Below are 24,112 nucleotides of genomic sequence, written 5' to 3' on the forward strand. Positions count from 1 at the left end.
TAGATTCCTCTCTATGCTCTCACTGTCTTCGTGTCTTTCTATTCTGGGAATCACGGACTGAATTCTAAAGTAGGGTTACGAATGTTGACTGGGCAGGCATTCACAGCGCTCATACAAGGTTCCTTATTAATAATAAATAAATAAATAAAAACGATTGACTGTTGTTTGATATTCGCGCGCAACCATTTCAAAAAGGACACGTCTGACGAAGGGATTGTTTAACGCCGTTGCCATGGAAACAGAATCTTTGCGCGCGTAACTCGAGCGTCATTTTGATTGACGGATGAAACACCGCCCCGGAGACGCGGAGGCTCAAGTCTTCCCACAGATGTCGGGATTGTCGGCGTCACGGCAAAAACAAAGTTGAGAGTGAGAAGACGTAGTTCATGGCCAACAGCAGCATCTGAAGACGCTTCTCCGTTCATAAACATCGCCATGGATGTGCTCAAATCTGCCAGAAGGGCTTTTATTCGCAGTCCCAGCCTGACCAAACAATCCAGGAGCTCAGGCAAACACCAAAGTGAGTAACGTTAACGTTATTCGTGTCAACAGAGAGACTTTCGTCTCAAAGTGCGTGCTGTCGATCCATACGCATCTGGACCTGTTTGTCAGAAGTGCTAACTATGTTTGGTAACTTAATACACTGTTTTCCTTATAGTTAGGAAGGTATGTTAACGTTAGTTAGTTTGTGTTAAAAATGTTTGTGTTTTTATGTTTTTAAATGGCTCTTGATTACAACTTAGAAATATTCTCTGAGAAGTTGTTTAATGAAAGGCATAGATGAGTATTTAAGTCATATATGTGTTTGAGATTCACAATCTTCATACCAAACTACATGTTTTAGGGTTCATTGGTTGATGTCTGGGTCTCAAAACCTGTTGAGCTCCCTATCTAGACCGCAGTAATGACCAAAAACGCTGTCTATGTTATGAGAAATTGCTGGAGCATGTCACCAACACTAGCATGCTTTTCATTAGCCCTCAAAAACCCAGAATTTTTATTTTTAAATCACTTTTGCTTTAAGTGCAAATTTCTGGAGGGAAAAAAGTAGCAAAATATTTCCAGGGTTGCACAGTTTCACCACTGTAATCATTCACTATGCAAGTACATACTGTCTAGGTCCAGGAGGCTGGAATGTGGATATGTTCATCTCTGAGATGCTCTCTGGCACTCTGTGAAGATCCTGAGATATTTCTACACTTCACTGACCTCCTGTTAAATATTCTGGAAAAGCACACGCAGAGGCCCACAGTGCAGTGGCTTTGACCTTTATAAATCTTCCAGAGAGATATCTCTGAAGCCTCCTCTAACTCTCTTAAAAGTTTTAGGAGGCTGCATCCAAAACATTTAGGAATATTTATATGTATAGTGTGACTTGAAAGAATAAAATAAAATGTTTCTCAGCAAGGCCTGCTATTGCTTTTAAAATGTAACGTTGTCTCAAATTTACACTACTTTAAAAAATAAAATAAAAAATGCACAAAAAAAAATTGTGAAATAAACATGATGCAAAGCCAGCAGTGCGATTTTTGTCGGCATCTGAAATCTGTTTCCTTCTCTTTGGCATCGATCCTGGACTAGTTTACAAGGAGACATTTGTTTGCTGGCAGTTTCCAAGCCATTCTAAGGCACATTTGTTTCGACAAAGACTTCTTCAAAGTTGTAATGTACAAGCTCAGAACAGAGCTTTGAAAGCAGGTGAAGTGGGCTGGCTTGGTCTTAACAAGGTCAACCTTTATTTATTCATATTTTTCCTTCAGTGCGATCAGAAAGTTTGCTGTGCATTTTCATTTCCCCTTTAATTCTGCCTTGACTTCACAAAAGCGGCTCTGTTTGTTGGCTGAGAGCTGCTTATCTACATGACCTGGAATGCAAGAAGTCTGCAAGTACATGGTTATGATTGTGTTCGGTCATAATTCAGTCACAGTGAAGGCTAAGGCTTTGCCAAAATGGTAAAAGTTTCCAACATCATCTAGCTACCAGTGTTTATAGGTTGTTTTCTCAACGGATGAGTGATGAAGAATAAGACACATTTGTGTGTTTAACATTCTTTTGTTGTTGATCTACTGACCTACTTTTAGCTGCAGGATAAACTTAAGCTAATTTCACCACTACTTGTGGAATCCAGAATTTTTATTTTTTTTATTTAACTGGGTTGGAGTTCATTTTGCCAGCTAGATTGTGTATGATTCCTCTTTAAACCAGTGGTTTTAAACTTGTGGGTCATGAGTCACGAAACAAAACAAATCAGTGGCAGTTTTGTTCTGATAGGGTCATGGTTGAGCAATGAAAAAACAGAGTGTCAATGCTAAATAGAAGGACCAATTTAGTTTAAACCGCATGTACCATTTTTTTTTTTTAGTATTATCTTTCATGTGTATATATATAATACCCCCCCCCCCCATGTCGGATGCACAACTATGATTTGATGGATTTTTTTAAAAGTATCAATATTTGTATAAAAAATTGTAAAAGCAACATGAATAGGCCTATTATTCAGATGGGTGGTTCAATAATAATTCACCTTGTTATAGTTCTTCTTGTATGTCGTAAAAAAATTAAAATAAAAAAAAAATTAAAAAATCAGTTTAATGACTCTACAATGCCATGTGGTGTAACCATAATATAAGTAACAATAAAAAAAAATTCTTACATGTGAGTGTACACATCATCATTATTTTATTACAAACCCGATTCCCAAAAAGTTGGGACACTGTACAAATTCTGAGTAAAAAAGGAATGGAATAATTTACATATCTCCATAAACTTATATTTTATTCACAATAGAATATAGATAACATATCAAATGTTGAAAGTGAGACATTTTGAAATATCATGGCAAATATTGGCTCATTTTGGATTTCATGAGAGCTACACATTCCATAAAAGTTGGGAAAGGTAACAATAAGAGGCCGGAAAAGTTAAATGTACATATAAGGAAAAGCTTATTAGGTCAATTGGCAACATGATTGGGTATAAAAAGAGCCTCTCAGAGTGGCAGTGTCTTTCAGAAGTCAAGATGGGCAGAGGATCACCAATTACCCTAATGCTGCGGCGAAAAATAGTGGAGGAATATCAGAAAGGAGTTTCTCAGAGAAAAATTGCAAAGAGTTTGAAGTTATTATCATCTACAGTGGATAATGTCATCCAAACATTCAGAGAATCTGGAACAATCTCTTTGCGTAAGGGTCAAGGCCGGAAAACCATACTGGATGCCCATGATCTTCGGGACCTTAGACGGCACTGCATCACATACAGGAATGCTACTGTAATGGATATCACAACAATGGACTGTGGCAAAGTGGAAAACTTTTCTGCGGTCAGATGAATCAAAATTTTAAGTTCTTTTTGGAAAACTGGGACGCCATGTCAGATGAATCAAAATTTTAAAGGGGGGGTGAAATGCTATTTCATGCATACTGAGTTTTTTATACTGTTAAAGAGTTGGATTCCCATGCTAAACATGGACAAAGTTTCAAAAATTAAGTTGTACGTTTGAAGGAGTATTTTTGTTCCAAAAATACTCCTTCCAGTTTGTCACAAGTTTCGGAAAGTTTTTTTTCGAGTATGGCTCTGTGTGACGTTAGATGGAGCGGAATTTCCTTATATGGGTCCTAAGGGCACTTCTGCCGGAAGAGCACGCGCTCCAGTATAGCAGAGCACTGAGAGCACAACAGACATTCACTGATCAGAGCGAGAGCGTCGCGAAATGTCACAAAAGAAGTGTGTTTTTGGTTGCCAGGGCAAGACAACCCTGCACAGATTACTAAAAAAAAACAAAAACATTAAGGGACCAGTGGACGGAGTTTATTTTTAAAGAGTATCGACGGATTTGTGCAAGTGTTTTTGTTTGTTCCCTGCATTTCGAAGCTGCTTGTTTTACAAACAAGGCCCAGTTTGACGACGGATTTGCGTATCGTTTTTTTCTTAAGGATGATGCAATCCCAACGAAAAAGGGTCACGATCGTGTGTTGGAACCGCAGGCGGTGAGTAAAACTGCTTAAAATATCTCTGCCTCCTTGTTAGTGCGTCCGCCTCCCATGCCGGAGACCCGGGTTCGAGCCCCGCTCGGAGCGAGTCGTTGCTGCTGCTGCTCTCGTTCAGTTTCAGCCTCGGGATCTGATTCTGGATCATAAATAAGCGCTGAATCTGACTGTTAGCCATGGTTTGTTTTGGATGATGTTTTTTTTTTTCCTCACGGTAATGTCACAACTTCCAACCGCTCTCAACGCAAAAGCCTACTCGCGCTCGTGATTTTTTAGCTTCGCCCACATGTCACGCCTCCAGTGGCTTGTGTTTTTCTGAAAAAAATTGGCACAAACTATTTTTCTCTTATAAATATAATAAAACTAAAGATTTTTTGGAGATATGAAGGATGCAGTACTACTCTATAGGTACTCAAGATTAACAGGATATTGATTGAAAATGAGCATTTCACCCCCCCCCCCCCCCCTTTAAATTATTTTTGGAAAACTGGGACGCCATGTCATCCTGACTAAAGAGGACAAGGACAACCCAAGTTGTTATCAGCGCTCAGTTCAGAAACCTGTATCTCTGAAGGTATGGGGTTGCATAAGTGCGTTTGGCATGGGCAGCTTACACATCTGGAAAGGCACCATCAATGCTGAAAGGTATATTCAAGTTCTTGAACAACATATGCTCCCATTCAGACGTCGCCTCTTTTAGGGAAGGCCTTGCATTTTAGTTGGGTGTCCTTTTGCCTGAATTACTGCAGCAATGCGGCGTGGCATGGTTGCCCAGGTTGCTCTGATAGTTGCCTTCAGCTCATCTGCATCGTTGGGTCTGGCATTTCGCATCTTCCTCTTCACAATACCCCACAGATTAAGGTCAGGCGAGTTTGCTGGCCAATTAAGAACAGGGATACCATGTTCCTTAAACCAGGTACTGGTACCTTTGGCACTGTGTGCAGGTGCCAATTCCTGTTGGAAAATGAAATCTGCATCTCCATAAAGTTATGGTCAGCAGCAGGAAGCATGAAGTGCTCTAAAACTTCCTGGTATACGGCTGCATTGACCTTGGACCTCAGAAAACACAGTGGACCAACACCAGCAGATAACTTTTATTTTACATTAATAAAAAAAAAAAGAGAGAAGTTGACGTCTGAAGAAAAACAAACAGACATTTCATAACCTCATAACATTCATAATCTGATAATTACACTGATACATGACAGTCTCACGCATGCACACAGAAGGTTTTCCGTCAGCGTGACGCACGATTATACTTCACTTATAACCACTTACTATAGTGGTAGCTATTATAGGCCTCTAAATCAATGTATTAATCATAGCCTACTTGACCAACTAATAATTAAAAAATAGTGATGATGCAGCGCTGAGCATTTCTGTATCTGCACCTGTTGCTGCGGGCCACGCAGCAAAAAAGAGAGCGCTGGCCAAGTTTGAGGAAGACTGGGAAAACATTGTATGTAGAGCAGGACGAGGATGACGACGAAGTACAGCAATACATGCGCCCCAATCACAACATGGAAGGTGATGGACGAGATGTGCTGCTCTGGTGGAAACAGCATGAGACCCTGCTACCGCAACTGCTCTGTTTAGTGTCCCCGCCAGCAGCAGCAGCAGCAGCGAACGTGTCTTCAGTGCAGCGGGAAGAGTGATAGAAGAGAGGAGGACTGGACTAAGACCTTCCACTGTGGATGCTTTTCTTTTTTCCGCGATGCTTTGTAAGAGACTGTTCTAACTTTTCATTTGATTGGACTTTATTTTTGTTTAACTGTTGGAAAGAAATGGAAAAAAAATGGCCATGTTCTGTGGTGCATTTTTGAGGTAAGATTACCTGCAAGTTCGTTTGTAATTTAATTTACATTGTTTAGATTGTAGGCTATTGCTCATTGCTTCTTTTGCGAGCGCTGTTGCGAGCAGCCTGAGCCTGCCTCAGTTTTTAAAAAAACTGTTGTTTTACTCACTGTGGTTTAATAAATAAACATTTATTAAACTAACTGTCTGTGTTATATGCTTGAAGTGTTTTATATATATATATGGATTTTATTGTAGCCAAGTATTAGCGTTGATTTGAGAGGCTAAATTGATCAAACATGTTTTACTCGCTATCTGCTCGGCTACTTAATTGTCATCAAAAAAAAAAAAAAAATGCTCCAAACATTTGTCTAAATTAACTTAATAAAGAAATAAAAAGAAACATAACTAACAAAACTGACCTATTTTAATGGCTGCAAATAGGGCAGGCTGCTGCTGTGTGGCTGCCGCTGTGTAATGGACAGAGAAAAAAAAAAAAAAAATGGGCTCATGTTGGACTCGAGCTGATGGTTCTTATGATCTGTCAGACACGGGTTGGGCTAGGGCCTGATCGTCTCGGGCCAGGGCCAGGCTTGGGCCTAGATTTGATCAGGCTCTGTGTAATGAATGAATATAATATACAAATTTCACTTTTTGAATGGAATTGGTGAAATCAACTTTTTGATGATATTCTAATTATATGACTAGCACCTGTATATATGGTTACACCACATAACTTTGATTTGGTTATATATTTTTGATTTGGTTAATAATATTTTTACAATATTTACTTTACTGATAAAAATGTGAATTGCATCTTAATGTATTTTTAATTCATGTAAATAAATAAAAAAGTTATTGACCCAGTTCTAAATGCAGATATTCAAAAATGAACGCAGGTGACTACATTGTTCACAGATAGCAAAAGGAATAGACTTATCCGCTTTTAAACAGGAGGTTTGATAAAGATTCACCTTGTCATAGTTCATAATTACTTTTGGAAGTATTTCATTTTGCTATCTCCTATGATCACTTCTCATCAGAGTGATCAGAAATGTCCTTCTTGCTGCTCCAAAGTCATGTGCCTGAACAGAGAATGTGCATAGCTTGCAGCAAACATGGCTGAGTTGTAATGAAGAGAGAGTTTTTATGGTGTTTTATAGTGGTGAGATTTATCGCCCGTGCCTCTGGGTCGTTGGTGTGTCGGTGCCCTGCAAATACTAAAGAGTACAGCAGTCAGATGCAGAGTGCCAAGGAGACGTCCAGCTGTTGAGCCTTTTCCAGGCAGTCCATTTGATAAAAGCATTCGATATTCACCTCACATGTTTCATGAGGAGTTGTGTGGAAGTAGAAACATGAGTTAAGATTTGTTAGAAAGACCTGGATTTATTTATTTATTTTTTTTAATGAGGATTTGTTCCCAAAGAAATTAGGCTATGTTTAGTAGTTGTTTGTAATTCTCACACAAAAATATATCATATGAAGGTCCTTATTAACTTGTCACAATCGCTTGCATCATCTACTTTTATCGGAATGACTTCCTGTTTCTGAGAGTGCTGATTATTTTTCCATTTTAAAAAATAAACAATATGATTGTTCTATCTCACTCTATCTTGCCAAGACTGAAATAACTCCCAACCTTACCATGACCTCAGAAAAGAGGAAAAAAAAATTGCACCGTAATCATATCTGGCCCAACAGCCAGCTGAGTTTCTGATTTTGGAGCTTGAAGGCAGGAGGTGGTTTGGGTCACTCCACCCTTGGATGGTTCTTCAGGGACATGGTTTAGACCAAGTAGTGCACCCCCCCCCCCCCTCTGTGATTAAGGGCCCTTGGGTGTGTCACTAATCAGTATGTCACTACCAGGGCAGTATTATTACACCCTTTTCCATCTCTGCATGTCTGTGAATTACCCTGGTTTTATGCTGGGGTTGTAGACCATCATCAATCATTTCAGCATGATATACTATTTAAGGAGCTGTGGGAGAAGTAATGATACACACCCTGCAGCTTCCTAAAGTGATTTAAGGACACAATAATTCACTCATCAGTTTCTTTGTAATGATTTGAACATCTTTGGTATGACTGGTTCTGTTTGTGAATTTTGCTCTTGTTGTGACACGTTACTGTCGGCTGTTCACAAAAATCAACAATGTCTTTCTGAGACAATGATTCAAAGTTTCCTGTGATTATGTAAGTTTCATTGAACAAGTGGTACAGTAGCTTTAATGGTTGAGCATTTGAGAGGATTCTGGGATTCTAGCAGATCAGTAGCTTGTTCGTACTAAAGTAAATGAGATGCAGGAATAGTGCAGTTTACATCATACTGCTCCATGAGAACTTATAACACTACTGAATGGCAAGAACATCACAAAGAAGCTTTTTCTTTTTTTTTTTTTTTTCTTTTTTTTTTTTTTTACTTTATAATATAACATTTAGGTAGAATATATACTTTAATGGCATATCTGGGTCATTATCTTTAATTAGGATCATATAGAAAAATTAACACACTAAGGATGTACTTTGAAAAACAAACCATTGAGATCATACATAAAAAATTGAACGTGAGGGTGTATGTTCACCAGTTTTAACACATCTGACTAAACGGAAAAAAATGTCTTGTCTGTTTGGGATTGGTTCCTTTGTGTTGTAATTCCCAGAATTGATCAGTGGGGATTTTCTGAATTTAAATGTTATAGCTCCACTGCAGAAAGAAGTCAGGTGAATGCCGGAGCCACAGATAGTGTTACTAGAGCCAAACATGTGAGCCTCAACAGAAATAACGGGAGAATATATTTGTGTGCATTTTAGTTAATGGATGGAAGAAACTGATTAATGTGTTGCAATCCTATTGGGAAATTATGCAGATTGTGAAGGCAGGAGTGTTGGAGGTTTTCTAATCTTTTAAGCAAAAACATTGCTTGAAGACGTCTCATTAAAAAGGCTGCTCCAGACCTTTGACTGTCTTTTTGTTTTCAGTCAGCCCTGGAAATAAGGATGTTCAGAGGCATCCAAAATGTTTTAGGCCTTGAATATCTTTAGATATTTAGAGTGTTTAGAGCAAAGGTTGTTTTTTTTCTTTCAATATTTCACAACTGTTTGTGACCTCTAGAGTCTTTGTTGTGCATTTTGAAGCTGTTTTGTCAGTGCTGACTTGGTTTAACCCACATGTGTGGATGTTTTTGTAGCTGTTTAGTGTTTCCTCATAACCTCTTCACTCTGTTCATCTTTTCTCCCCTTGCTCCAGAGCTCCCTGAGAACTGGACTGACACGAGAGAGACTCTTCTGGAGGGAATGACCTTTAACCTTCGGCATCTGGGCATGACTCTTGTGGACCAACCCAAAGGCGAGGAGCTCTCAGCCGCTGCTGTCAAGAGGATTGTTGCCACTGTGAGTTCCGTCATTTGACACATAGCTCAGATTAGGGCTGGACGATAAAACGATAACAGTAATTATTAACACAAACACTAAATGCACTAAACACAAATAAATTTTTAATGTATTTAGACTATATATATATATATATATATATATATATATATATATATATATATATATATATATATATATATATATATATAATATATTTATTTATATTTTGCATGATATTGAGGTGATATGTGTGGTTTGAAGTGTGGTTATCATGATCTATATGTATGCTACTATAGAAGACCAATGGTCAATGGTTAATAAAACTCAAACAGAATAATGAAATTTCACCATATAAAAAAAGATGTTCCTGTTTGTTGTTATCATAAATGTACACAAACCTGTTTCATGATTTGAAGTGATGTTACTCATAAGAACATCCAGAAATGTTCAGGTATATATTTAAAACGGGAAAAGTGTGAAGAATTGAAATATGTGAAGTGTTTGTCATAGGGGTGTGCATTGGCACTGCCCTCACGATTCGATTCGATTACGATTTACCAGGTAACGATTCGATTCAATTAGATTCTACGATGCATTGGGATGCATCAAAATTCTACTGCACACAAGGCAAATTTTTCATCAATCATGAGGCAATACAAGCAGATATTAAACAACAGATTTTATTGGCTGCTATGTGTCTCCTGTATCTTTGACATAAAAGTTTTTAAATTAAATGTAATTAAATTTAATGTAATTAAATCAAATTAAATTGTACAGGGTATTGGATATGGCATTTTCATACCTGAAAATGAAAACAGTCAAAATCCCCTTTTTTTTTTTTTTTTTACACACAGTAAAATAGCAGCTCTAAGACAGAGCACTTCCTGAAGTCCTGTGCAAATATTAAAATAATAAGTAACACTATTTTAACAACAACCACCTAGGAATAAAAATATTCAGTGCAACAACACACAGTAACCACTTATTACTGTGAAACTTTTTTCCAAGTAGTTAAGTAAAGTGCAAACTATTCTCAACAAAACAACAGCTTGGCAGCTTGGCATCCTACCATCACATCAGCTGCATACATTGGTAGCTTATACCGGGGCTCAATTGTTTTAAGCATGTGGCGAAACCCCACATTTTCTACCACAGAATAGGGTCGTAGATCCTTCGCTATAAAACATGCCACCGATCGTGTGATCCTCTTTGCTCTCTCGGAGTTGTGTGGCAATGTTGACACTAGCGACTCGTCAATTCTTGGCTGGGATGTGTCGACTTTTTGTGTTGTTGTTGAAGCTAACTCAGGATACCAACGATGGTTCTTGAAGTTAGTTGTATTGCCAGCGTGCTTAATTTTAGTGTGGCAGATTTTACACACCGCGTAAAGGCGCGGTCACACTAGACTTTAAACATGCGAAATTATTTCAGACGCCGCTGCGAATATGGGCGGGAGCAAGATAAAACGGTCTCTCCTCAATTATCACAACATGGATTAATATGTGCTTGTACTGTGTCTTTTGCGACGGCGTCGAAAACGTCTTATTATATTGTACTCTCTGCGATAAAAAAAATTTATAAAACGTCCTCATTCAAATGTATCTGTTCCGATTGACACTACAAACCATGCAGATTCTTTTTTTATTTTTTATAATCTTTTAAATATGTATTTATATAAAATAGGACGGTGCGCTACAGCTAAAGTTATATAGCGCTTCCTTCATTTTTGAATCTCTGTACAGAGAGGTCACGCAGTGACGTATCGATCTTCTACTGGTCCCACATCTTCACGTGATGCGAATTCAAAGGTCAGAGTTCACCAAACTTGAACTTTGGAATGCAGCGAAATGCAAAATTTTTCACATAAGCTTGCGTTTCCGGTCTGACGCATTCGCATGCGTATGAATGGAAGTCAATGGTGAGAAAAGTGCAGTGTGACCACCCCATAAGACTTGTCTAGTTTCCCATTCACTTCATAAAATCCGAAATGTGCCCAGATGTCCGCTTTCCAAGCTTTGGGCGTGTTTTTAATAATCCGTCTATCACGGTCATCTCCCTCCGCCTCAGCCATCTTGCTTGTTGTTGTTGTTGTTGTTAATGTTATTCTCCCGGAACCGGAAGTATTTAAACTTCACAACTTTATTGTCCGCCAGAAAATAAACAGTGACATAATAGATTATGGCACTTTTCCGCATCGATGCTGAATCGTTCATGCCCCGCATCACAATGCATTGCCGAATCGATTATTGTTGACACCCCTAGTTTGTCATGTTCTGACCATAAAGAGCAGTTTAAACCACAATTAACGGTCTGGTTTCTACAACTTCAATAATCAAAAATCAGCATTTAGTATTGAAAGAAATTTGAAACTTGAAATTTAGTTTATTGTGATGATTAGCCTTACCGACTGATATAAAAATGTTTAACATTATAATTTTTTGGCCGTATTGCTCATCCATACCTCGGATATGAAGAATATACAAAGATTATATCAGTGAGACCCCTAAAACCACCCTAGCAATCACAGAGCAACACAATAAATCACACAGAACACCTCAGAAAACACATAACCAATGTTTCCTCTAATTTCTTTCTTGCCGAGCAAAACATTTCATTATTTGGTGTTTTTTAAATGATGCGCATTTTAGTTTTACCTGGGAAAACACCTTTTACAGTGCTGTACTACCAAGAAATTATTTTAAAATACTTTGTGATTATAAATGATATTAATATAAAAATGTAACTCTTCTGTATGTCTACTATAGGGATGTTAGATAACTGTTATATATAATTATAGTTTGCATACCACTACACCTGTGAGTGACTAAAAGTCATCTGCTGCTTCCACCCCCTAATCAAGCCTTCTTTAAAACATAACGTTTTATTTCACACGTCATTTTGTTTGCATTGGCTGTTGTGTTGAACTATTTTGTCTGCAGCCATTAAAGTCTTCGATTTCTACAAACTCATTTGCGCACATCATCTCTTTCTTTGAAACCTGTAAACTGCATTCACCAGTTCTAACTCTATAGCGACACCAACTCTATAGTGGTTTGCCCGAGAATTGCAATTCAGGTTTACTAGAATTCAAATTAATGGCCTTCCTAACACATTTTTGCGTGTGCGCTGCATATTATTTCTTCTGCATGGTTGCGGCGGAAGAAGTGTGAGGCTGCACGCGTGCGCAGCTTAGAGGAAACATTGTCCATAACCCTTAAAGTAATCCCACAGAACTTCCTAGAATCAAGAACCAAGTTCTGCATGGACAAGCAACCTTATTAAAATCTTTTGTTCTTGTTCATTGTTTTGTTCATTTGTTAGGCCAAAGCCAGTGGGAAGAAATTTCCTAAGGTGGCTCTGAAAGTGTCTCCTCAGGGAATCGTCCTGTGTGACAGTGTGTCCAACCAGCTGATTGAGAACATTTCCATATTCAGGTGAACTCCACACACTTCTGGCATGACTTCTCTCACATTCAACTGCCTGTTAAACATTTTCTCGCTATGAAAGTAATGGTCTCTGACACTTCCTCTTCTGAGAAGTGAGCCCGTCTGACCTACAGTGGAGACGATTTATCCTTCCATCCAGTGTTTTACCACACACACACACACACACACACACACACACCTGAGTTTCTCAATAGGGGACATGGGAAATACAGCATGCTGCAGGAGACCAGCAGTAGTTCCCATAAATCTCATCTTCACAGTTGGATGTGCTTCAGCTGAGCCTACTATGCACACACATACGCTCGCTTCCTATATTTGATTAAAGAAAAACAGCAGTCGTCAGTTCTTCAGTGTGTAACAGCAATACATAAAACAGTCCTTGCAGCTCCAGCACAGTCAGCTGTGTCTGCTCCATATCCAAATCTCTGCAAAACATCAATTTTATTTACTCAAAACTGACTGCAAGTCCTTAACTCTGGTGTGTTTTGTGACCCTTTCCCCCAGGATATCATACTGCACCGCTGACAAGATGCATGACAAAGTGTTTGCTTTCATCGCCCAGAACCAGCAGAATGAGACGCTGGAGTGCCACGCATTCCTCTGTGCCAAGCGGAAAGTGGTGAGTGTTTGATGCTTTCCTTATGAAAGCTGTGAATCTTCAGTCACCATAAAGACTTCTGACTGGAACAAAAGCAGTCAAACAAAGCATGAAGAAGGAGGACAGTTTTTTTTCCAGAATAGCTGACTAGCTCACATTGTGTCTGTTGAAGGACAGGCTGTTCTTCAAAGCATTCACTTCACTATCCAAAAACATGCCTGTTTATGGCTAGATGCTCTGAGGGTTAGATACAAAAGCTTTCCTAGTGAGCCGCATAAGTGCACTACTGAAACAAAGGCTGATCAGGAAGCTGGGTGAAATCAGAGATGCATTTGTTTTGTCCAAGTGTAAGACATCGCTGGTCAATCTTCAGAGAACGTACTTCCAGAATGCACTGTGCCAAGTTTGGTGAAACAAGTCTGCGACTGTAAACCATTCGAGAAAATTGATTATAAATCCGCTTTGTTCAATACTAAAAAAGTTTTGGTACAAACGCAGGTCAATGTAATTATTGGCTGTTTATAAATGTTATAGTTTACCAAGTATGCTGAGTATTTTTGCGTTTTGAAATACTGTGTCGCTATCTTAGCAACATGCTAATGTAAAACAGTTGTGAGGATAGTTGCTTTTGTGGTTATTTCAGATGTGATTTTGTTGATGTAAGGCAGCTTATTTTCACAACTAAAGCTTTGTTTTATGTAGGGATGTAACGATTAATTTGAAAAACATTTCAAATATGTGACTATTCAAATCGGTTGAGATGTAAAACAAATCGTGATCTAATTGGAGTAGGAGTTTATATGAATGTATCTTTGAGGGGAACTTTATCTTAGTTATCTAGTAAGTTTTACATGGTATTTTCTTTTCATCTTGCCTCTGAACAAAGCATATTAAAGTAGTGTTCATAAGCTGCTTTGTTTAGAGCGGTCCAGGAAACACTGAATCATTTGTGTTCATAAGCACCACCTGCTGTCAGAGAGTGAATTTGCTCATCTGCTGTTTCCTTCAGATATGTTTTATGCTAGCGGCAATCTCCCGCACTCTCTCTCTTGAAGCCAGTAAGGAAGTGACTAAAACTGTAATTCATAACTGACTCCCCATGTTATAATGCCCAACTTCACAGCAGAAAAAAATAAAATAAATCTACAGCCTGGTGCAAAAAAAGATTTTGGTCTATATAGCTAATTTTGCCCTTCATGACAACTGTGAGGGGGGTGAATTCTTTTTATAACTCATACGTTTAAATTATATTAAGCTTTAAAGTACTGCCTAATTAAAGGCGTGGCCACTTGAGTGACAGGTGGGTTGCCGCTGCTAACACTGTCGTCGACCTAGATGGGTGTGGCTTCAGCAACCAACTCCCGTCTCTTTGCCCATTTTCGATTGTCTGGGAGAGTCGCGCAATGATGCGCTGCCAAGATGGCCCACTCTGCAAACTTTTCAAACTTTTTTTTTTTTTGCTTCAAAAACGCTTTTCAGCAGTCTACGGGTGACGTCAAAGACACTACGTCCATGTTTTGATACAGTCTGTGGTTTCATGCGATTAAATTCTGTGGTTGCCTCATTGTAAAAGGGAAATGCACAGACAAAGCCTTAGTTTGTTCATATTAAGATGTTTCTTTTGTGTAACTTGTTTGTTACTTGGGGTTTGTTTTAATATTTCAATTGTGTTTTATTTCAATTTCACAAAGAAACGTGCAGCAATAACCTAATAAAACGACACCTTTTCATTTACTGTATAATGCCTTCAATCTCATTTTGTTGAATTTTTTTTGAGAATCGAATCGTGAAATCAAAATGGAGCCTCGAATCTTGAGTTGAATGAATAATAGTTACATCCCTAGTAATGTTTTGATAATATAATATAATTAATTACATTATATAAAAATATTATACTTAATATTTTCAGTATATTTTATAATGCATTTAAAGAGTTGATTCACCCAAAAATCTAAATTATGTCATTAATGACTCACCCTCATGTCGTTCCAAACCCGCAAGACCTCCTTTCATCTTCAAAACACAGTTTACAAACCGGACATCACTAAACTGCAGTGTTTTGAAATCTCACAACAGACACTGAAGAGAAGACAATGCTGAATAAAGTCGTAGTTTTTGCTATTTTTGACCAGAATGTATTTTCGATGCTTCAAAAAATTCTAGCTGACCCTCTGATGTCACATGGACTACTTTGATGATGTTTTTCTTACCTTTCTGGACATGGACCGTACACACAGCTTCAATGTAGGGACTGAGAGCTCTCTGACTAAATCTAAAATATCTTAAACTGTGTCCTGAAGATGAACGGAGGTCTTATGGGTTTGGAACAACATGAGGGTGAGTTATTAATGACATAATTTTTGTTTTTGGGTGAACTAACCCTTTAATATAAAATACTACCTTTTTTTTTTTATTTACTCACTTGGCTCCAGTAGTTACAATGTGTTTTATGCTCAATATGTTTCAGAACAGAGCTTTGTTTTAAAAGTAAAAATACTACATTTCATGTTTTTTTTTTTCTCCTGTTCTTTCATATTCTCTCTTATCAACGATTTATTTAATTCTATCTGTCTGTCTCTCTAATAGTTACCATAAAGAGGTGTTTTATGTCTATATATTATATAGAAAGATGCAGATCTAGTTATTTTATTATAGCTTTGTGTTAAATTCAGACTAATACTTTGCCTTTCGGTTTGATTTGTCTAGGCATGTTATTTGGTCTAAAGTTTGCAAACCACTGATGATTGCTGTTGAAATCACTTAAAAATGTGTATGTATGTGTGCGTGTATATATAGATGTGTGTGTGTGTGTGTGTGTGTGTGTGTGTGTGTGTGTGTGTGTGTATATGTATGTATGTATGTATGTATATATGTATGTATGTGCATGTTGTTCTTGTGTATGTATAATGCACAGATACTCTCTTCCTTCCTGTCTTTATGACTCGCTCTCGTCTTGTTGTGTTCTCTCAGGCTCAAGCGGTCACACTCACGGTGGCTCAAGCCTTCAGAGTGGCCTTCGAGTTCTGGGAGGTTGCCAAAGAAGGTACAGTGTCATATCTCTCCACAGAACAATGTGGAGGTTGTATATAACTAAGGATCATACGCCACAAGTAGAAAATTTGTCACCTTTTTGTGAAGATGCTCTCCTGATGCGGACTTTGAGGGCATTGAGGCTGTCGTGATTGATTATGGCAGTCGTGCCATGTTATAGAAATGATTTAGTAAACAGAGATTTAGATTTAGTAATCTGAAGCCAGTTAATGCATCACAAAGATATTTATTGTATATCTTCAACTGTGAAACTTATGTTAAATTAATTAAATGCACACAGACTGAATCGGTTTTAGTCTTTGGTTCTTTTAATTGTGATGATTTTGGCTCACATTTAACAAAAACCCACCAATTCGCGATCTCAACAAATTTGAATACTTCATAAGACCACTTAAAAAACTAGTGAATTGTTGGTTTTCTGCAAAGTATGTTAATTTACTGTACATGTGCTCAATACTTGGGGCTCCTTTAGCTTTAATTTCTGCCTCAATTCAGCGTGGCATGGAGGTGATCAGTTTGTGGCACTGCTGAGGTGGTCTGGAAGCCCAGGTTTCTTTGACAGTGGCCTTCAGCTCATCTGCATTTTTGGTCTCTTGTTTCTCATCTTCCTCTTGACAATAGCCCATCAATTCTCTCTGGAGTTACACACATTTTACAATTCGTGTTGACTTACTGAAATAAACTAAATTTATTGAGATGCACCTGTATATTTCTGTTTTATTTTATGGTAAAGCATCAATTTAAATCATGGGTTGCTCTAATTTCAGAGAGAGAGAACAGTGTGAAATGGGATTCAGCTGGAGAGACATCCAACAGTTCACAGTCAGAGAGATCGGTCAGCCTGAACAGCCTTAAAGTAGGAGGTACAAACTAAAACTCACTGTGCCTTCTGTTCTGTATGTGTGTGTGTGTGATATCCCTTCAGCACTTTGATACTAAAGGGCTATGTGTCTATTCTAGCAGTAGCTACAGAGAACTTGTTGGACATTGATGATTACTCATCTGCTGTGGAAAATGTTGACAATCCTAGTGAACCCAACAACAACTGCACCACCCTATGGGTAAGACGAGGCCTGCTGGCCATTAACTATGCTCGTATTGTTACAGTTCGATTACCATTTTGTTCCTCATTTCAGGAGATGGATGATGGTCTGGAAGAGGCTTTTTCAAGGTATGAGGCACCCAAAGCTGTTCTTATCTTCTCTCACGAGCTTCTGTCTCATCTAAATCTCCTTTCTATCTCTCTTCAATGAGGGGCAGGAAGGGCAAATCCTTGATAAGTGAGCTGCATGTAACAAAAAAAAAAAATCTCCCGCACATCAAGACGATCTCAAACTACAATCTTTCTGTGTTTGTTCTCAAAGATTGTTGGAAGAGTTTGAAATATATATTTTAGTTTGCTCCACATACTATTTGGCCTTTGATTAATCATCCGGAGCAATTGAGCAAAGGCACTTTTCCCATACCGAAGTCTCATGAGACAGATTTTCTGATTGTATTTGTTTATTTTCCACCGTATCAAGCTAGAGCTTTACATAACAGTACTTTGGCAGGGTATAATTCACCCTGCGAATGTAGAGTTGGCCTTCAAGGATTTATTTTTAATGGCATAAAGATGAAAAACCTGACCTGAATATTTGTGCTTTGAGTACAAATGTTTTCAATTTTATTTGATTAAATCCACCAAACAAGCTGAACATGGAATGCTTGGAAATGTTTCCTCAACAAGCTTCTTATTTATTTTAATTTATTTTTTCCTGTCAACTGCTGTTCTTGTCTGCTTTTTGTGAGACTTAAAATGAGCAATGAATATTTGATACTGTAAATAAGAAAAGAAAATAATGTCAATAATAATAATTATTATTATTTTTATTCTTATTATTAATAAAAAAATTAAAAACTGCGCAAATGAATAAAAAAAAAATATATATAATAAAAAAAAAAAAATATATATATATATATATTTTATATATATATATTTTATATATATATATATATATATATATATATATATATATATATATATATAAAATATTATACATTATATTATTATTAGTTTTTAACTGGGCAAAATACATCTAAACTTTTTATTTACTGGATGCAGTTTGTTACTTATTTAGTAATTTCTTACTTAATATAAGTCCTGCATTAGAGGAGCCATGTGTTGACTGAAGGATATTTATCAGATTAATTGAAGATGGGAGCTACCTTATTGAGCAGCAACATCTTCATCTGGGCTGAAGCAGCTAATACCGCATTTAACCTTTCATGCCTACCGGAAGATAAATATCAAAAACTGGCTGTTTCATGCATTATCACTTGTTTTAAAATAGAACTGGTTCTTAAAGGGGTACGGAGAAGCATCCTGCGGCACTTGATTGTTGTGCTCTCTCTTTGTTTCTAGCTGCAGTTTGGATAGCTATGAGTACTCTCCAGGTAACAAGCACAGGTCCAGTCCTGTACCAATCCAACCTGAGCTTAACATCCACCCGCTCCATACCCAAATCTGTGTTCTGTTTATATACCGTCTGTCAGTCTGTAACATCATCCCCCTCCCCTGTTGATCCCTGCCAACTTTCACTCATCAACCCAACCAAATTAGCATCCTGGGCTGGTACTGACCCAACACATAGACCTGATTGTGTATTTGATGGCAGGGTTCTGCAGTGATCCATATTTAAATTCAGTGGGGTTTGTTTACAATATCCCATCATTCTCAGTGTAGCCAGTTTGTATGTTATTTGTTTTCATCCTGTTTTTGTATCCCTGAACATAACGCTTAGTTAAGTGTAATATGATTGCATTGATGTACTGCATGCCTTCTAACCCTACAAATAAAACCACGCTAGTTGTTAGCATAGTTGATAACATAGCTACCACCCAAATGTGTCCTTTCAAGGAATAGTTCACCCAAAAAAAAATAAAAAATTGTTGAAAATGTACTCACTCTCAGATCATCCAAGATGTAGATTAGTTTTTTTCATCAAAACAGATCTGGAGAAATTTAGCATTAAATTACTTCTCATTGGATTCTCTGCAGTGAATGGGTGCCATCAGAATCAGAAAGAGTCCAAACAGCTAAATAATAATCCACACAACTCTAACGACTTGTGAAGTGAACAGCTGTGTGTTTGATGTAAATCCATCAAGATGTTTGTATCTTTAAGCAAGTTCTCTATTCATAGTCTTGTTCTGTCCATAATTGAAAAAATATACATACAATAATTGATGGACTGGAGTGGTGTGGATTACTTGTGAATTATTGTGATGTTTTTAATTAGCTGTTTGGACTCTCATTCTGACGGCACCCATTCACTGTAGAGGATCCATTGGTGAGCAAGTGATGTAATGCTAGATTTCAAATCTGTTCTGATGAAGAAACAACCTCGTCTTACATTTTCTGGAAATGTACATTTTGGGGGTGAAATATAACTTCAATGAAACCTTTTGACTCATATGGGCAATTCCAGCAATCAGACCTGTGCATCTGCATCACTGAAGAGTTTCAGCTTTTTCAGTTCTTCTGTCTCTTTCCCCATAGACTCGCTGAGTCTCGTACTAACCCCCAGGTCCTGGACATTGGGGTGACGCCTCAGGACTGGAACTCTGAGACCGACTGGGACAAGACCAATGGAAATGCATCAAAGGCCGATGAGCTCTTCGGTCTCTGAGCACAGATAGGTTTGTGGGAGGAAGTAGATCCGGGAACTTCATGCAGGAGTTTTCTGCCAGTCGAGAGAGCGGCACACTGGTCCTTCTTGTCCCAATCATCTGGTCCATCACACCAAAGCAATAGCAGATGAGTCTATTTTTGCAACAAAAAAAAAATAAAAAACCTATACTATACCTGAGTTTACATGCTTTATTTTTATCAATGAAATGGTATACAGAAAAATGTATGTAGATACCAGAATCAGTATTGTTTCATGTACGTCTATCATATGAAATGTAACATTGTGTATATTCAGGTGCACTGTAGAGTTGCTCTAAGATCTAACCCTGTAGTTTGCTGCTTTGAGATTAATTTATCACCACAAGGCTCTTCATTAACGATAACATGGAAATCAGTATTAAATTGACAGTACAGCTTATCTTTAATTTCTAATGAGGCTTGTGAATAATATTTTGATATTTACATGTTATTTTATTTAATCCATACTTTGATTGTTACAACACCCAAAGGGGCCATTTAATATTTCTCTAAAAAAATCTAATAAAAGTGTTAATATTATCTAACAATAAATACCATTAATATTTGTGTGTGTCTCATTTGTATTTCATTATACAGTATTCCATGATCTTATAATTATTCCTTGATATTTCATTATCTGTTATTATTTATTTTAATGATACTGTATTCATCTGTCTTTGAACTATGTAAACTATGTAGGGCTGCTGGGATTCTGGTGAATATATCTCTGGCAGATATTATTACATTACATTATTTAGGTTTAATAATGTTTTAAAAAAAATATTAATGCATATTTGTCCTTCTCTAAATTAATTTCTCACATTACTAGTGCTACACTATCCATTTAATTAAATAAAAAAGCTGTAAAAGAAAATGTTATATTAAATGTTAAATATTTTTTTATAGAAATGTTAAATGTCAATGTTACATTCAAAATGTAAAAATAACGTGTATATAGCTATATTCTTCATCCTGTAACAGGACAAATTGTTTTGATTATTATTTTTTTTTGTCACCAGGAGAGGGTAGCATTGCCTTTTAAATTTCTCTGGCTCTTCATCTCCATTTTAGTTTGTGTGAAACACTGTTTGTGTGCATGAGGTGGATTTCATTCACTTTTTCTATATTCATCCCAGATAAAACAAAATGCTCTTGACACATGTAGGGCAGCTGCAGCAGAGCCTATTTGTAATATCACAGGAGAGTTATTGTGGCGGTGGATGGTGATATATTGCCAAGAGGACCCATACTTTGCTTGAAAATATCAGACCTGTAAATCAAATCCCAAGCAGGTCTTAATAAGAGCTCAATGGATGTCAGTGCAGATTCTTTATAATGGTGTTTTCCTGTAACCCAAAGACAGCTTTCCTTAAAGGGATAGTTCACCCAAAAATTAAAATTGTGTTAGGAATTATTACCCTTCATGTTGTTCCAAACCTGTAAGACCTTCATTCATCTTCAGAATACAAATGAAGATATTTTTGATGAAATGTCAGCTATTTCTGACCCTGCATAGAAAGCAATGTAACTGACACATTCAAGGCCCAAAAAGCTAGTAAGGACATCATTAAAATGTCCATGCGACATCAGTGGTTCGACCGTAATGTCATGAAGCTATCAGAATACTTTATGCATGCAAAGAAAACAATTTATTGTCTTCCGTGTCAGTCTTCAGCACATATTCATGGACTCTTTTTTTTTATGATATCCTTACTATGCTTCTGGGTCTTGAACTTGTCAGTTGTGTTGCGGTGTATACAGGGTCAGAAAGCTCTTGGATTTCATTAATAGTATCTTAATTTGTTTTCTGAAGATGAAGGAAGGTCTTCTGGTTTTGATACAACATCAAGGTGAATAATTCATAACAGAGTTGACATTTTTGGGTGCACTATCCCTTTAAATACATATGATTTTGTTTGTCAAGATGGACTAACTTCACCTTGCTATAAAAATGGACAAGTTTATAGAAAGGAACCCAAGTGGTTGACTTGGATGTAGTTGTGTGTGTACATGTGTGGAGTCAGGTGTGCGTGTGGGTTGAAGTGTGTGACGCAAAGTGCTCGAGAGAATCCTTGACGCACCAATACACGCGCACACACTCGAACAAAAATGTGTCTAAAAACATGTGGGAGGCTCAGAGCTTCAGAAATTTTCTCCCATCACGCAGTCCATATCCTCACGCCTGAGGACTTTCCCTCAAACTTCATTGGCATTCGTTCCATAACGTACCCCTCCAAATTGTGTAAAAGGTTCGAGTCCTATTTCCTTTTCTGTCTCTCGTCTATATATAGGTGAATTGTTGGTGAAATGCCATCGATTTTGCCAAGGTCTCTAGTTCAGAACGGATGAAGCTGATGCTTTACAGCCAGTAAAAATAGATTAAACCTAAAGGGCAGAAAGTCTGGAGCACACAGGCTTCTGTATTCACAGCGCTCTCTGTGATTGGCTGATGGGATTTTGCTTACACTTTAAACACACCAAGGTTGAACAAGATGGATGGATTTGATCACAGAGAGTCGGTTGAGAATCTGCGGCCCATTACTTTTTACTTCATTTTTTACCTTAGAAGCCATCTCCTATAACTCACTGTTCAGCTGAGGAGTAATTTTGATATTACAGCCATCCTTTGTGTGTGTTTGACCCAGATGAATAGCTCCAATCTGAAAAGTTCCAGCTGAAGGTCTTTAATTTAATTTTAATATTTAATATTTATTTTTTTTTATTTTTTTTTTACTGAAGAAACTGTTTGGAGGAAGTCTGTAATTAAACCATCATGATTTGATGAGACATGCAGTGTTTTTTTTTTTTTTGGTATTTTTTCCACAAAAACAAAATGCACAATGTGGTTTCAAAAAGCATTTGGATGCTTAACGTATGCTTAACAAACCGAGTGGCATACACTCTTCACACTCTTCATACACTCACTAAAAATTTCCCCAGTTGCTTAAAAGTAGTTATGAAAATGATAGAAAGTGATTTTGTGTCATCTATGCAGAGATACCCATACATTATAGTAATTACAGTCCATTTATCTGGAAGAGTATGTTCATTCGTCTGTTTCTGATGTGTTGGTCGGTCTGGTTTGAGACCAGCTAACTGAACATGTGCTTGCTGTCACTGGTCTTGTATCTATTTTTTCTTTGTTAAATGTAAGCATTTGGTTTTCTGAGTATCCAAGGGATGTTTGCAAATTCTGCCGATTTGGCAATTAGACTGTTCTTTAGCTGATTAACACTGATTTGGTTTTGCTAAAATAAAAATAAATAAAACCGTTTTAATGTTTTTGGAAGCATGCAAGAATGTGCTACTCAAATCAATAATACTTTGCATCATATGGCAGAGCAAATCGTGTTTATACATTACATTTACGGATGTTAGCTGAATAATTAATTTGCAGCTTGTTGCAAATGTTCTCTTTGTAAAGAAATAGACAGATTTGATAGATTTTTGTCTCAAAGGATTATAATATATATTTTTTATTTATATTTTTAAAAAATATATTTTTAACAAATTTTAAAGAACTTTAAATGTTACTATCTATCTATCTATCTATCTATCTATCTATATATATATATATATATATATATATATATATATATATATATATATATATATTTTTTTTTTACATAACAAATTATGCAAAAATCTGTATTTATAGTTACAAGTCTGAATATAAGAAGTGCATCTGAATATATGCTTCTAAGTCTGAATATAAAGAAGTAAAATTTAATATATAGTTATAAATCTGAATATATAAATGCAAATCTGAATATATAGAAGCAACGAATGATTGGAGGTAAATTTGAAAATACAACTAAAAAAATAAGTATTTTTAATACATGAATGCAAATTGTGATTTTATATTTCTTGTAATTAAATAATAGTAAATCACAATATATGTTTATAAATCATAAGTATATAAATGCATGTATGATTATGTATATATATATATATATATATATATATATAGAGAGAGAGAGAGAGAGAGAGAGAGAGAGAGACTTATAATTATTTATTTCCGAATTATAACTATATTCAGATTCACTTCTATATATTCAGACGTATAAATTATATATTCAGATTCACTTCTCTATATTCACAATTTACATATATTTATTTAAATTTATATTAATATATTCACAATGTATATATTCAGACTTACAACTATATATTC

The 24,112-nt window shown here is 36.8% G+C and overlaps 1 protein-coding gene across 3 annotated transcripts; it reads left to right on the forward strand.

Moving 5' to 3' along the window:
• Positions 1-265: 265 nt before the first annotated feature.
• Positions 266-20,093, forward strand: LOC127979481 (low density lipoprotein receptor adapter protein 1-B). Of its 3 annotated transcripts, XM_052584983.1 has the most exons (10): positions 266-520; positions 9,028-9,170; positions 12,474-12,586; positions 13,103-13,217; positions 16,167-16,239; positions 17,015-17,110; positions 17,208-17,308; positions 17,384-17,418; positions 18,652-18,683; positions 19,789-20,093. In XM_052584983.1, the coding sequence occupies exons 1-10, from the start codon at positions 436-438 to the stop codon at positions 19,833-19,835; spliced, it is 840 nt and encodes a 279-aa protein (XP_052440943.1). In that variant the 5' UTR covers positions 266-435; the 3' UTR covers positions 19,836-20,093. The 3 variants fall into 3 exon arrangements, with proteins under 3 accessions (XP_052440943.1, XP_052440941.1, XP_052440942.1); XM_052584981.1 differs by lacking the exon at positions 18,652-18,683 and having other exon boundaries at positions 273-520; XM_052584982.1 differs by lacking the exon at positions 18,652-18,683 and having other exon boundaries at positions 273-520; positions 17,211-17,308.
• The last annotated feature ends 4,019 nt before the right edge of the window (positions 20,094-24,112 follow it).

The sequence above is a fragment of the Carassius gibelio genome, chromosome B19, assembly GCF_023724105.1.
Source record: "Carassius gibelio isolate Cgi1373 ecotype wild population from Czech Republic chromosome B19, carGib1.2-hapl.c, whole genome shotgun sequence".
NCBI classification, from domain to species: Eukaryota; Metazoa; Chordata; class Actinopteri; order Cypriniformes; family Cyprinidae; genus Carassius; species Carassius gibelio.

Excerpts from the sequence above, each read along its gene's own strand:
- LOC127979481 (XM_052584981.1), top strand. The coding sequence starts at position 436 with ATGGATGTGCTCAAATCTGCCAGAAGGGCTTTTATTCGCAGTCCCAGC. Across the intron at positions 521-9,027 it reads GAGCTCAGGCAAACACCAAA|AGCTCCCTGAGAACTGGACT; the intron begins GTGAGTAACGTT and ends CCCTTGCTCCAG. Across the intron at positions 17,419-19,788 it reads CTGGAAGAGGCTTTTTCAAG|ACTCGCTGAGTCTCGTACTA; the intron begins GTATGAGGCACC and ends CTTTCCCCATAG.